The 14,267-nt window shown below is 37.2% G+C and overlaps 1 protein-coding gene across 1 annotated transcript; it reads left to right on the forward strand.

Annotated features, from left to right (window-relative positions):
- The first annotated feature begins 587 nt into the window (after positions 1-587).
- On the forward strand, positions 588-2,752 carry LOC125056689 (silk gland factor 3). Its single transcript, XM_047659950.1, has one exon. It carries the CDS (start codon positions 780-782, stop codon positions 1,878-1,880), a length of 1,101 nt encoding a protein of 366 aa, XP_047515906.1. The 5' UTR covers positions 588-779; the 3' UTR covers positions 1,881-2,752.
- Positions 2,753-14,267: the final 11,515 nt, after the last annotated feature.

Raw genomic sequence — 14,267 nt, forward strand, 5'->3', positions numbered from 1 at the left:
AATGAAATTTAATTTTTGGAAATGCAATTTTGTGGTTTTCAAATCACACTGAATTATAAAATGATAACAAGTATTAAGCTAACTACAGAGATTGGCTCCTCAAAGATATAATAAGTATATCTCAAATAACATAAAAACAAATTAGTTGAGAAAAGAAGTCTTAATTTTATTTGTTTAAAAATTGTATTTAACACTAATTTTAAGGGTGTACAGTAGTTACCGACATACTAATAATTAGTAATACTTATGGTGTAGGTTCTAATCACGACAATGTATTCTTGTAATGTTGCTTTTTCGGTTTAGTTGCGATGTAAACCACGTTCTGTGAAGAAGGTGATCAGTATGCGACGTGGTCAAAGTAATAGTTGCAGCTTTAGTGCGTTATCAGTGGTGAGTAGTGAGCGGTGAGTGGTGCGACTCGTACACGAGTAATCATAATGTTTGTAAATAATAAGGTGTCGATGTGAGCCGTGCGAGCGGGGTCGGAGCGTGGGGCGAGGGGCACGGGGCGGGAGGGGTTAGGCGGTCGGCACTGGGCGGGGCCGCCCCTCTCGGCGCCGGCGCGCGCCCGCCGCGACCGCCTCACGCCAGTCCGCTCCGTGCTGCCGTCGAGCACGCACGCGCATGTCGCTCGTTGTTGTTTTTGGTGATGTGAGGTGGCCCTCGCTGCCGCTCCGCGCGACTGACGCGCCCGTTTCGCGATCGTGTGCGCCAGGTGAAGGCTCACGAGCCTTCGAACCGGCAAGACGCCGTCCACCGTGGATCTGAGGTACGGCGCCATGGCGGCGACCACGTATATGCCGGGTGAGCTGGACCTCGGCAATCTTAGCGGGTATCACGCTGCTTCGCCGCGCAGCGTAGAGCCCGCCGAGATGAAGTATCAGCACCACTTACACGCGGGCGGCTCCCCGTCGCCCGGAGCGCCGCTCAATCCTTGGGCCGCGCTGCCTCCCTCCGACCCGTGGGCCATGCACCAGCACCACGCTCACGCCGACGTCAAACCGCCGTCGGGCCCGCACGAGCATCGCCACCTGCAGGGCGGCTGGCACGCCCCCGTGGTGTCCGCTCACTACGGTGCGGGATCACCCGTGTCGCTTCACGCCGGATACCCGGTACCCATGCATCAACACCACATGCTGCGAGATGTGCAGCCTTCGCCACATCTACACCACCACGCGTTGGATCGAGACCCACCCGAGGAGGACACGCCTACGAGCGATGATCTCGAAGCCTTCGCGAAGCAATTCAAGCAGCGCCGCATCAAGCTGGGCTTCACGCAGGCCGACGTCGGGCTCGCGCTCGGAACGCTCTACGGCAACGTTTTCTCACAGACGACGATATGCCGCTTCGAGGCGCTTCAGTTGAGTTTTAAAAACATGTGCAAATTAAAACCGTTGTTACAAAAGTGGTTGGAGGAGGCCGACTCGACGACGGGGAGCCCGACCAGCATCGACAAGATTGCGGCGCAGGGCCGGAAACGCAAGAAGCGAACGTCCATCGAAGTTTCGGTGAAGGGTGCGCTCGAACAGCATTTCCACAAACAACCGAAGCCATCGGCGCAGGAGATCACGTCGCTGGCGGACAGCCTGCAACTGGAGAAGGAGGTGGTGCGCGTGTGGTTCTGCAACCGGCGGCAAAAGGAAAAGCGAATGACGCCGCCGAACACGCTGGGCGGCGAGATGATGGACGGGATGGGACACGGGCATTACGCGCACGACGTGCACGGCTCTCCGCCGCTGCACGCGCATTCACCCGCCCTTTCGCCGCCGCACGCTCATCCGGCACACGCGCCGCAACATTCGCACCCGCACGCCGCGCACCAGCACGCGCAGCACGCGCAACACGCGCTACAGGGAGCCCATACGCTGGCTGCGCACTAACAGTTCGCCCCGTGGGCGCCGCCGCGGCCTTTCTACGCGGAGCCGCACTAGCCCGCGGGACCTGTAAATACGTGTAGATATTCGCAAGCAGTGACGCCTGACGAGTGCAGTGCAGTGCCGCCGGTAAGTACTGCCCGTGCCGCGCTCGCGTGACAGACGATCGTATCATCGAATTTATTTATAGAATAACGCTCGTCACGGCCTCCCCGGGCCGGGAGGTGCCGTGCTGTGGATATAAAACTCTTAAGCCCGTTACTGTAAATTAGAGACGAAAGCGAATCGGGTGTGAGCCGTAGGAGACGGAGTCATTAGGTGCAATTTAACAATAAGTGAAGTGCGAGTGTCGCGGGCCGCCGCGGCCGCGGCCGACGGCCTGAACGTCTGACGTCTCACCTGAACTATTTATTTCAATCTTAAGTTGCAGCCATTATGCCAAATGGTTAACTGATGTTTTTACTTGTTTTGTTATTTTTCTTAGTTTATATTATGGCCAACTCTGTGGCGCAAATTTTTTCTATATAATGTTGTCAAAAAGTTGTTTGTCCCATAAGAATATGTATAGTAGAGTTTGGAACGAGGTAACCGAATGTTTGTGACGTAATCGTAGAGGAGAGCCGGGAGGCAGGCCATATTAGTTTACTTATGTTTAGTTGTTTCCGTGAAGAGCTCGCCCGATTCGACCAGTTGTAAATGTAATTAGCCCGTTATTCTCAACGAAGTTGAAGTTGATATGTATATAACTGTATAAACTGTAGGTAATAAACGAAAGGCAGTGGTAGTGCGAGCCTCTAGTAGGTAAATAATGAATAATTAGTCTTAAAATGTTTTATATTATTATCTAAGTATTTAAATAAACCAGAGTAAATATTTTACAAGGTAGTATTATTGAATCCCGGTCAATAGGGCCACAAGCCGTAGTCGCTAGGGCCGAGGCGGCAGGTAGGCCGAATGGAGCGTCCACACATTCGAAAAAAGCTGCACCTATAGTGAGCTGACACATTCGTTTGTTTCGCATGTTTTGAGCTATCTCCTCTCGTCCTAAACGTATGGCCACAGGCCGCAGACACCGCCGCCTGCGCGCTCTTACTTTACATGTCATTACATCTATTGCTCTAATTAATCTATCATTCGTGTCGGATTACTTGTTAGGCCACGATAAATGCTCATTAAGTGTGCTTGTTCTAATAAATTTCCGTTATGAGCGCTTCATTACATTCGCTCCAGTACAAAATGTAGGTATAGAATTAAGACTGGTAAATTCCGAAATAGGGAATTAGTATTTATTTTCATTAAGGGTTAATGCAGATGAAAACGAATTCCATTTAAAATAAAGTAAAGCCCTTCTGAACAATATGATACCTGTTGTGTAACATAAATTGTAATGTATCGCCAGTGTGCTATGGTGTCGATCCCGCTACCTGCGGATTTTTTGATTTCTTGATAAAAAACTAGTCTCAATCGGTCGGGACCACTCGCTTGCAAAACTCGCTTTATTAACTGATCTTTGTTTATTTTCTCTTTTAAACAGAAACGACATTTATTTCTACTAAATGATACCTATTTGTTTTGATGATCCTTAGATGATAGCCTGAACGAATCGGGGAAATTAAGTTTTGTTAGCGTCTATGCAAGAGTATGAAATTATTTACACTTAAACTATTTCTATATTAATGTTTTAAGTACAAACTGAACATTCAAATGCACATACACGCAAAAGCGATGATCGAAATTCATTATTGAAATGCCAATCTGTAAAAAAGTATTAACGAATAGTAAACGGCGCAATCAGCTGAAGCACATAACTTATGTTTTGTGACAAAAACATTACGTGACGTGGTCATGGACAAAATGGCATTCCGCGGGCCTAGTCAAGTGTTGCGAGTGAAATGTTCACCCGATATGCGGCGTGCGCTGTACTCCGATAAGGGTATGCGAGGTTTTCACTTCGAGGAGAAATCGACCACTGAAAAACTTTAATTTGTCACTCTCTTTCTTATATCAGATAGAGTCGCTTTAATGTCGTCGTTCACACCTCTTAACTGCAATTGATACGTAAATATTTTGCACAAATAATTTATAAAAAATGCTAAATTTCATATTTAACAATGGAAGAGTCAATTTGATTCATTAAGCAATGATCGTAGGTAATTATAACTTTGTTTCTCACACTTATAATTGCACTTTTTAAATAACATATTTATTTATACATATTATTATTAAAAGAAGTTAAAGGTAAATATACAGTAAAGGTACTTTTGCTGTTTAGCAGTATACCTTCATCTTCTATTTGGTTTATTCATATTAAACTGAAAAATTAGCGTTACTATATTCAGTAATAATGTCGAACAATATTTTCTAAATATTAACTTTATTTGTACGCAACTTTAAGCTTAAAATTAAACGCATAATTAATACAAGGTTGCGTGTACGGAAACCGATTTGGGACTTCGAAATTTTTTCTAAGTTCGGAGCGATAGTCATTAATCTAACATTAATATCTAAAGAAGACATGGATCTGATAATTTTTTCTCTGCATTGAACGGCAATAATTCACGTCGACCTAATCCGAGAATTGGGAACACTTGTCTTCGGTAACTTTCCACGCGAGAAGCGGACGGCCTTAACACACGCAAATATTTACAAAACATCAACGTTTGAAGATGTATCAACAAAATATTATAAATATGTTTGGAGTTTAATACGTAGAAGAGTTGGTACGTTTAAAAAAAACTATTGTTAGTTTACCATACATTATATTGTTATTGCAGCAATTTATTTCATATATTGTATTACTTTAATTAATTTTTGTGCTAGATATTTAGTCGATATAGACAATTAATGAGCAAAAGAGTAAGTTTTGGGATTAGATCATACGTTAGACATCAACGGGCTCACCCTTTAATTAGAACTAACTTAATTAATGTGTCAAATATGTATGCATTATGGAAATAAAGTATTTATCTAAAAATACATAATTGTATATGCTTTGCAGTTAACACTTCGAAGAATTAAAACAACTCGTTTATAAGCCTTTGAAGTCAGATGCAAACTAAGAGTTATATGTACAAAATAGTTTTTAAAGTCAGTATTGTGAATCAGTGATCTGTATATTGATTACTAAAGAAAATACCTAAGTTCTTGTTGAAAAAATGACATTGATTATACTTTTAATAAAAACAGTAATTAAAACGAATTTCGGGGTGCATAAAAGATACATGTATCACAAAAAGCCATAGTATAGAAAATATACCTACCTTTTGTTATCGTAGATTCGGCCAATTTCCGTAAAACATGTACTAATGTTTATATAATACATATTATTATATAATAGATTAAGAATAAGTGTAAAATTTTGTAATATTTTTAAATACAAATAATTTACATTTGTAACAGTCCAAAGTGATCAATTAATCCGTTTCCTAATGAGAAAATTCTAGTTGAAACTCAGCCACACTTAGGTACCTATTTCCCTTAAATATATTAATGTGAATTAGTGTTCTTTGTGTAACGTCGAGTGTTAATGACACCAGGTCGATAGTGCTGGCTGCCGGTCTCAAGGTCCCAGATAACGCCAAGTCTTACATTAATGTGGCCTTCACGCCTCTTCCTTACACACGAGTACGCAATTCGGGTTCATTTGTCACAAAAATAATTTTAAATCGACCAATACAAATAATACATTCTTTTAATTTAAGCAATAAGTTTTTGAATATTTTTGTAAGACTTGCGGTAATTATTTATGTCTCAATAATAATAATAAATAATCGTTATAACTCTTATATAATAATGGAAATTGTCAAGCTCTGCGTTGTAGTTCTCTCAAATCCTACAAGGATTGGCGAACTTGATTATTCTATATATAAACTCATGCCTTATGCTTTATGGCTTGTTTTGTTTTTTCTAAGCACAGCAATGAAGCTATAACATTGTAACATCTTCGAATGCTTAGCAACTGGCAAATGTTCCTAGCCGTACCCGCGTTATTCTATTTGATATAAATTACTAATTTATTTGTCTAAATTTGCGTCAGAATATAATTATAACTATTTACTTTATTAATGCGTCGGTCACACTTAGAACCACAATTTTTACGTTTGTAAGTCGATCTTACATAACATTTGCTTAGAATTTTATTTTTAGCCTTCACTAATTATATAAACATTGAAGATTTTAAATCGTTTTAACTACTAATGAAAAATACTGAAATTATTTATTCACGTTGCGGCTATGTTTAGAGATTAAACACCACTTTTAACGCATTGCACTTGGTGTATACAATATTTGCCTATTTATATTATCTTCTTAATATATATAAATTACGTGTCACGTTGTTTGTCCGCTATGGACTCCTAAACTACCGAACGATATCAATCAAATTTGCACACCGTGTGTAGTTTGGTCCAACTTAAAAGATAGGATAGCTTACATCTCAATTTATACCCGCAATATTATTTTATTGCAAAATATTTGTTTATTATTTGATAGTCACAATTCTACCAGATGGCGCTGTGTTGAAAGTACCAACGTTTCACATTTACAATTTAATGGCATAACCACCAAAAAAGCATGGTGGTCCCCGTGACTGGTGTTCTCCTACCGTTTCCCTTGAATAGTTTACTACTATGTAAGTAATATAACAAAAACCTTAGCCACAGCAACGCTTGGCCGGTCTGCTAGTATTATATACATCTATATTTTTGTATGATTTTATTAGCATTGACTTTTAAAACAGAACACTATATTAAACCTTAATTTATTACACTTTTTTGAATCATAAGTTAAAAGGAGCGGTTTTCTGCAGCGCCTCCTTTACAGTTAATATTATAAATATATTTGATTTTACTATTATAAAGTTTATTTGATAATGTTATTTCATAAATTACTTTTTGTACATAAGAAATTAAAGTATCTTACTTACCATATGGCTAGAAATAATTGCAACTTTTAACTATGTAGATTAATTAAATAAAAAAAAATAGGTATTTTTATAGTGAAAGTGTTTAAATCTTTTAAGCTTATTGTGTTAGTTTAGGATGATATGTTAGCTATTAAAGACAAAGCGAAAGCCAAGTTCATGGGGCTCTTACATTACTTACTAATGAGGAACAGCTAAACTTAGGAATGTAAATTTAATAGTTATTTTATTAATAAAGTAGGTAAGCTGCCTGAAAAAGCATCACAATAGTTTTTGAATTACAATTTGTTCATATTAATTGGTTTTTAAAATTAATATCGAACTCTTCACCGATTATATTAATTTAAAGATAGTTAAAGTATATTCCAAAATATGATATACCCGTAATTTGTTTCCATTAATGCAAAAACAATATTATATTTCGCCGGTTTTAGGCATATAAGTTAGCATTATGCATGCATATAATGTTCTACTTTTTTATCTCATATTTTTTTGCGACTAATAAAATGTTTTTACGATTCTGATTAAACATCATTCAAACATGTAGTGGTGGTTGTAATAGCTAGGGTTTTACTGACGGATAGTTGAAGATATTGCCAACAAAATAACATTAGTTAATCCCGAGTACTCCATGACATACTGACACGAGTCCTGATGTCAATTGGTGATCAATTAACAGGTTAACATCACTGGGCCAAGGACACGATTGGGAATTTTATCGTTCAATCCATTCTATTCTTATAGAGTGCAACTTGTACCTTTTCCAGAGACGGTTTTTGGTACATGTCTGCGATAAGGTAGTTTACAAATAATTTACTAGTTAGTCTCGTGATAATCTTCTCGCTTTTTGTGGCACCTGATTGTAAATAAGCGATATTTAGTGACATCAGTCATTGAGCTAATGTAAGACAATGAATCGGTAATTATGATTAGCATATACACAGTAACAGTGATTTGCCTTGAAACCGCGTCGCGTGGGAACCGAACCTCCATCGAATTCATCTCATAGCTATCCGGTGATCACTTCACATTCATTTACATTATTATTCGTTATTTGAATTATAAAATCAAATTTTTTACTTAGTTAAAACCATTTAATATTGTTATCCCACGATCCACTTCCTTACTAAGAGGATAAACATTAAATTTATATAAAAAATATACTGTATATTATCTACAATTTTCTTAACCTACATAGTAATAATAATAATAATTATAAATAGATAATTAAAATAAATTCAAAAACTTTGGTTGTATAAATGTATAATAAACGGTCCAAATCTTTCCTCTAAGTTCGATTTGGTTCCCTTTGGAGTAGAGACTCTTGGGCCGCGGGATTCAAGTGCACAGGCGCTAATTAAAGATTTAAGTTGGCGCCTGGTAGGTGTAGGTAGCTATAGGCTTTCCTCACCCAACGAATAGGTATCGGAATACAGTGAGGAAATGCTGCCAAAATTTATATTATCATATCTATGCCATATTTAAAATAAAAGTTAGCGCGCATGCGTAGCGCTGCAAATTCGCCATGATATCGCTAGATGTCTCCACGAGTCGCATTCGACCCCGCTCTAGCTGATATAAGAACATAAGATTCCTCTTTGCTTACAATATCAGTTGTAAATCACGGAGGTTGCATTTGCTCCACATGTTTTATCGTTTAAGTAATTGTGCATATTAAAGGTATTTGTTTTATATCCGTCGGCGGCCGGCGAATGATGATTGATCGACGATTTGTCTGGCTTCCGGCCATTTGTGTCTAGACTAGACAATGCGACATCGGAACACTCACTTACCCCTGTTATAGTCAACTCTGTCCATTGAAACGTTTAGCTTTAGTAAGATACTATTCCAATGACACCTAAGTAACGGGGTAGGTAACCTCTTTTGTGTTTTAAAAACTTTTGTTTAAGTCAACAGGATTCTTAGTTCTGATTAACACACCGATGTTTAATAGGTATTTTGACGCTTGGAACATAAAAGAGGCTTTGCAATATGTAAGTTTTTTAATTAAACTATTCTATCAAGTCATTTTTCTTGTAGTCCCTAATTAGATTTGAGTTCCCTAATTGTCATCATTCCGTATAAAATCTGATAAAAAAAAAAGATTCTTGTAAACGTTTACTATGTAACAGTGAATAATTATAATACTACACTAATATAATGGCCTACTTAAAGTACTATAATATTTGTAATGTGAAATACCTACACACAAGTTATACCCTATTTTTGTGACTCACCAATGAATTGGTATTATTACATTCTTTTTCTGCGACTGAAGCGCAAACTAGCTGCTGTGGTCTCTGGAAGAATGACCAGCGCTGTGGAACAGTCTGCTCCTCAGCATAATGCGGAGCCAGGGCCAATTACAACCAAAGCACACACGCGTTACACACTTAAAACGTACCTTCTTCTTTAAAAGAAAAAAAAGTTGTTTTCTATCTTTCTCTCTTTCTTTTTCCTTTGATTATTGTTATTTTGTGTGTTGCTGTGTGTGTGTTTTGTCAGTAATAAATGTTATGTCTATTACTTTGTCTATTAAAATCTCTAGCTGAAATGAAATTACAGACTGTCGTAAATTGCGTGTTTTTTAAAAATTTGATAATAATATTTTTGCAAATGAATACACCGATTATTTGTAGCGATAGTTCTCTCATATTATATGTAAATAATATTCAGTTGAATAAAAACTGTGTCATTAGCACATCACAGAAGCGGCAATTAGATCTTAAATACACCACACGCCTCTTTCCATTATAACATTGTGATAGGCTACAGGCAAATGCTAGTTTAAGACAGTTTCATTAGTGACTGCCTTTATTAATACAATAATGTAATACCGGGGTACAAATAACCTTATTAAATAACTGTTGTAGCATCTATCTGTATATTTAGCTAATAATAAGTCAGTTGTTTTTTCTTTAAATATATTTGTTTATACAGAAGTAGGTGATAAGCCTTTTGAGTTTCCAACTTGTCTTGGATGGTTTAAGACGTCGATGTCGACCTTATGAGTAAGTGCGTAATTAAACGCACATAGAAAAGCATTAGCTGCTCACCAGTGTTTAATGCACGGCCTTTGGGTTTGAACCACTGCTCACAGGCTATTTAGGTTTTAGTTCTAAATCCATTATAATCGAAGAGCCGAGTGATTAAGGGGACTCGTTTTTGGTATCGAGTATGATTTACATAATGATATTGTTAGCTAGGCGCGCCCCGCGGCCGCTCTCGCATTGTGTTCGCTTACGGAACAACACTAATTGGATCAACTGGAACCGACCACTATTGTTTCTGTTTGCCAAATAACTATATATCGTTAGAATGCAGGACATTGATATATTCATGGATGTTAAAAGACGTCGAATTCTGATTCACGAGAGGTACAACTCCGAATCTTGAATCGAACCTTTCTCTTGTCGTATTAAGATTTCGTTTAAATTGCTTTTAAATTTGACTATGAATTACAATTCGTAATTGTCTATTACATAGAATATATTATTTTGCCGGGATTCAAACCTAGCATAATTAACTGAGCGTGACCTATTAAAACACCGATATTCCATAGAAAAAATGTATTTATAAATCACTTGTGTACAAAGACCGGGACAGGTGCGCAGATGCCTCGGGTCACGTCTCCACGTCCGCCTGCTCTGCACCTTGCGACCGCTGCCCTCACCTTACCTCTTACGTAACCGGCCCCATAACTCCTATATCACTATCCAGATGGATTGCGCAGAAAGGGAAGAAGTATGTAAGTATGAAACGTTCTCTGTCGATGGAATAATATTCGTTTTACATTTTACAGTCAAAAATAGCTTTAACCAAAACTAAACATTTCCTAGTTTGTAACATTTTTAAAATGTCTCCAAATACAATCGATGTAATTAAGGCAAAATGCAAAGTACATTTGCGCCCACGCCCCGAGTGCGTATTTGCTTACATACCTGATATATTTTATTAGTTTTAATTTATCGAGGAGACGTACAGTTAGCACATTAAGTCAATAGGTGTTGAGATTACGTCGCAAGCTGTAATATCTCTTATCTCGTACAAGGAGCGGCTATAATATCGCGGCAAAATCGTGTATCGTATGAGTGCGTATTGTTATCAGGTGCGAGTGGCGAGGTGTCCCCTAATGAACACGGAAGGATTGCGACCGGTTCTCTTAATTAACTCCTAAACATTCTACTCATTTTTTATTCTTTGTGTTGCTATTTTTTATTATCATTCAATATGTAACGTATAAATACAGATTTTTAATAGTGAAGTTCATCTATTTCGGACGTCTGAAATCTTTACCCCTTCTATATAGAGTTGGAGTAAATAAGAATTCTGAATAATATCAGAGAATACGTTTCATCTATACTCCACCTATAGTAATTCTTCTATCAACTCTTGAAAAAAGGTCTAGTAAAGTCTAGTACCCACTGGAGTCTCTAATAAAAACGCGATTAACAAATGAATGTGCAGCTCTACAGTTAATATTTAGATCAAAACACTTGCTTACAGCATGAATGTAAAATTATCTACTTGCAAGGACTTTTTTCATAAACTAGTATTTGCATACATTTAAAGCATAATTAGTTCATCGTTTACGCAACGTAGTCGCGTACAATTTTGTAATTTGTAGCTTACCTATTAAGTATTAGTTATGAATCGAAACAGAAAAACATTACATTTTCTAGTTTTTGATAGCCTTAAACAATTTTATTTACCTTAATGCCGAGCTTATAAACGTTAGTATTCCTTTATTATTAATCTATTGCTATTGGTAAATAATGGTTAGAGGATCGGGTTGGTATGCACAGGAGTATGGAATATCAATACACTCAGATATGTGTCTACCCCGAGCCTTATTGCAAGGTGTTAAGTCTTAAGTAGGTGACTTGATACATATGTATATGATATTTTATTAAAAAATATATTAAGTAGTTTTGAGTAGTTTAAGTTTTTTGATTCAACTTAACATAGGAAACACTGTATGATATTTTATATAGGAGCTAGCTAATTAATCCTAAATGCTTAAAGGCAAGTATTTTGTACATTAATTAACTTTAAAAATATCTCGACTGCAATAAAATATAGTGACGTTGAATAATTGCCCTCCGTAAGCGACTTAGCGACGCTTACATAGCGTTGGCTAGTACATAGTTTGTATGTACAGTGTGGTTAAATGTTGAGCCATGATTACATAAGTTGTTCTCAATCTCTGTCAAAGGAAAATGTAAAAAAGGAGATATTATTTTTAAAATTTTATAATTTGCAACAATCAATTGTAGTAAATAAATCGTTAGAAAGTGTGTATACAAACAATGTAATATAGCTAAATTGTCAAAAAAATATATCACGAATGTAAAAATGCTGCTTCATAATTCCAAAGTTTATATTATTTTACTTCTTCATACATAATAGTTAATGAGTACTTACTTATAATATTGATTTACTTAGTAATTATATGCGTACAAAATAGAAAAAAAATAAGACTGATCCAAATTTCAGTCGGTCAAAGACAAGACAGCTGATGAAAGATGAACATCGTCGGTAAGTATTCGTGGTGGTGGTTCCAAGTACAACAATAGCAATTTGAATACAGTACACCACCATTATAGTAAGAAAATATCTCCAATTTGCAATAAAGTATACATATGTTTCTGAAATAACGATGCACTTTTCGTTGGCTTTAACCGTAATGACCCCCAGCGTAACGATTGTTTAACGCCAATAAGAGTATAATTAGTCTGTAAGAGCAGGTGGACACCGCACCGTGACCACCGTGGGCCGGCAACACCGCGACCATCTGATAACCTACTTCCTCCAATACTGTGACGTGACATTGCCGTACATACATTGAGGGTGGTATTAACTTCTAGAATTATGCGTTTATACACACATTTACAGATACAAAGCAGTCATTAGTTCATTACTTCGTTTATTTACATTCTATATTTACAATTGATCAAGTCGTTTATTATGGACTGGTAAAGTTTACACCAATAAATATATTTTAACTAGCTTTTGTTTTATTTCTGACCCCGCTGACTTCTGCTTTTATTCCATTTCGTAAAAATATTCAGGAAAATTAGTTTGTAAGTATAGGCAATAACAAATACACAATTTTTATTAGATATTAAAGGATATAAATACTGTATAATCGCACAAGAGTCGCGTGCGATACAACGCGACAATTTGTTACCGTTGACATGAAGATCCGGGGCCGTGTGGACGAGCCGTTTTAAATGTTTGGCCTTCCGGTTTCCCGGCCATAAATGGGGTTGAGGGAAAATGTGGAATTTAAGTAAGTATACTTATTATAACTAGATGTAATGGGACGCAGCTGTCGGACAGCTTGACAGATCATTTGGTTAAAGGAAGTACTAGAATTGGATCTTAGGATTGCGAACTTTTGTAGCTTTATTTGGAAGGATTAGAAAATATCAACTGCATCCGTAATATGAGTCAAGAAAAATAGTGATATAAACAGTACAGTCTTAACTCGCTAATGTTGTTCTCGCTTGTAACTTTTGACTGAGATAAGCTAATCTAAAACCTTATTTGTAAAACAAGGCTCACTGTTTGCTTCTTTAAGCTTATATAGACATTGATATTGTATAAAAAATAATTTCGGTTTAATTAATAAATAAATACACTACATACATAAATATCTCACGAGTCTGGAAATTACTAAAAGGTATAATTTACATATGAATCCACCTCCATCGCTTAGGGGATGGCACATGGAGTGAAGATGTTCTGGTTTCGGTTTTCAGTGTAACAATAATTGTTTCTGATTTATTAGCAATTTACATGGACACAGTTTATCTATTTACTTTAGCCAGTAAACAGCAAAGCCATACATTGAAGGTATTTTTTGTATTACAACCGACAATTTCTGTAAATGAGCTGCGATAAACATCCTGCGTATTTTTTGTTTACTTAATGGGTACATGAGAAATGGTTCAGACCAAAAGGAAACATTGAGAGCCTTGAGAGACAGTTCCTGTATCTCAATTCACAGATTAGCGACAACATGTCAAATTAATTACTAATATATCCGTCCACTTATTCATTAGTAGACTACACTTACTACGGTTTCCTCTCCTAATGATTAAGTTTAACCAATTACTCTCGGAGCCCAAGGATAAGAGTGAGGGATTATAAATTTCAAAGTCATAGATACATTTTTATTATTTATTTTTACTACCGAAGTTTTACCCGATTATTTTAACGATTGTCTAGAATTTGATATTAGTTGTTGTCTTATAAAGAGTCAATCAGTACAATTAGTGATCAAAAACTTGACCATACTAAAAACATCAAAGACAAGATTATAGAAATTCCAAAGCAAATAAAATATTAAGGAATCGAGGGCGAGAGAGCAGTATTAATTTGACAGAACTCGGTCGGGCCCGACCAGCAGGTGTCCACAAATTGTGGTGATAAATGTACCCCATCAGCATCGAACCCAAACCCTTTCA

This window comes from Pieris napi, chromosome 15 (assembly GCF_905475465.1).
Source record: "Pieris napi chromosome 15, ilPieNapi1.2, whole genome shotgun sequence".
Lineage (NCBI taxonomy): Eukaryota > Metazoa > Arthropoda > Insecta > Lepidoptera > Pieridae > Pieris > Pieris napi.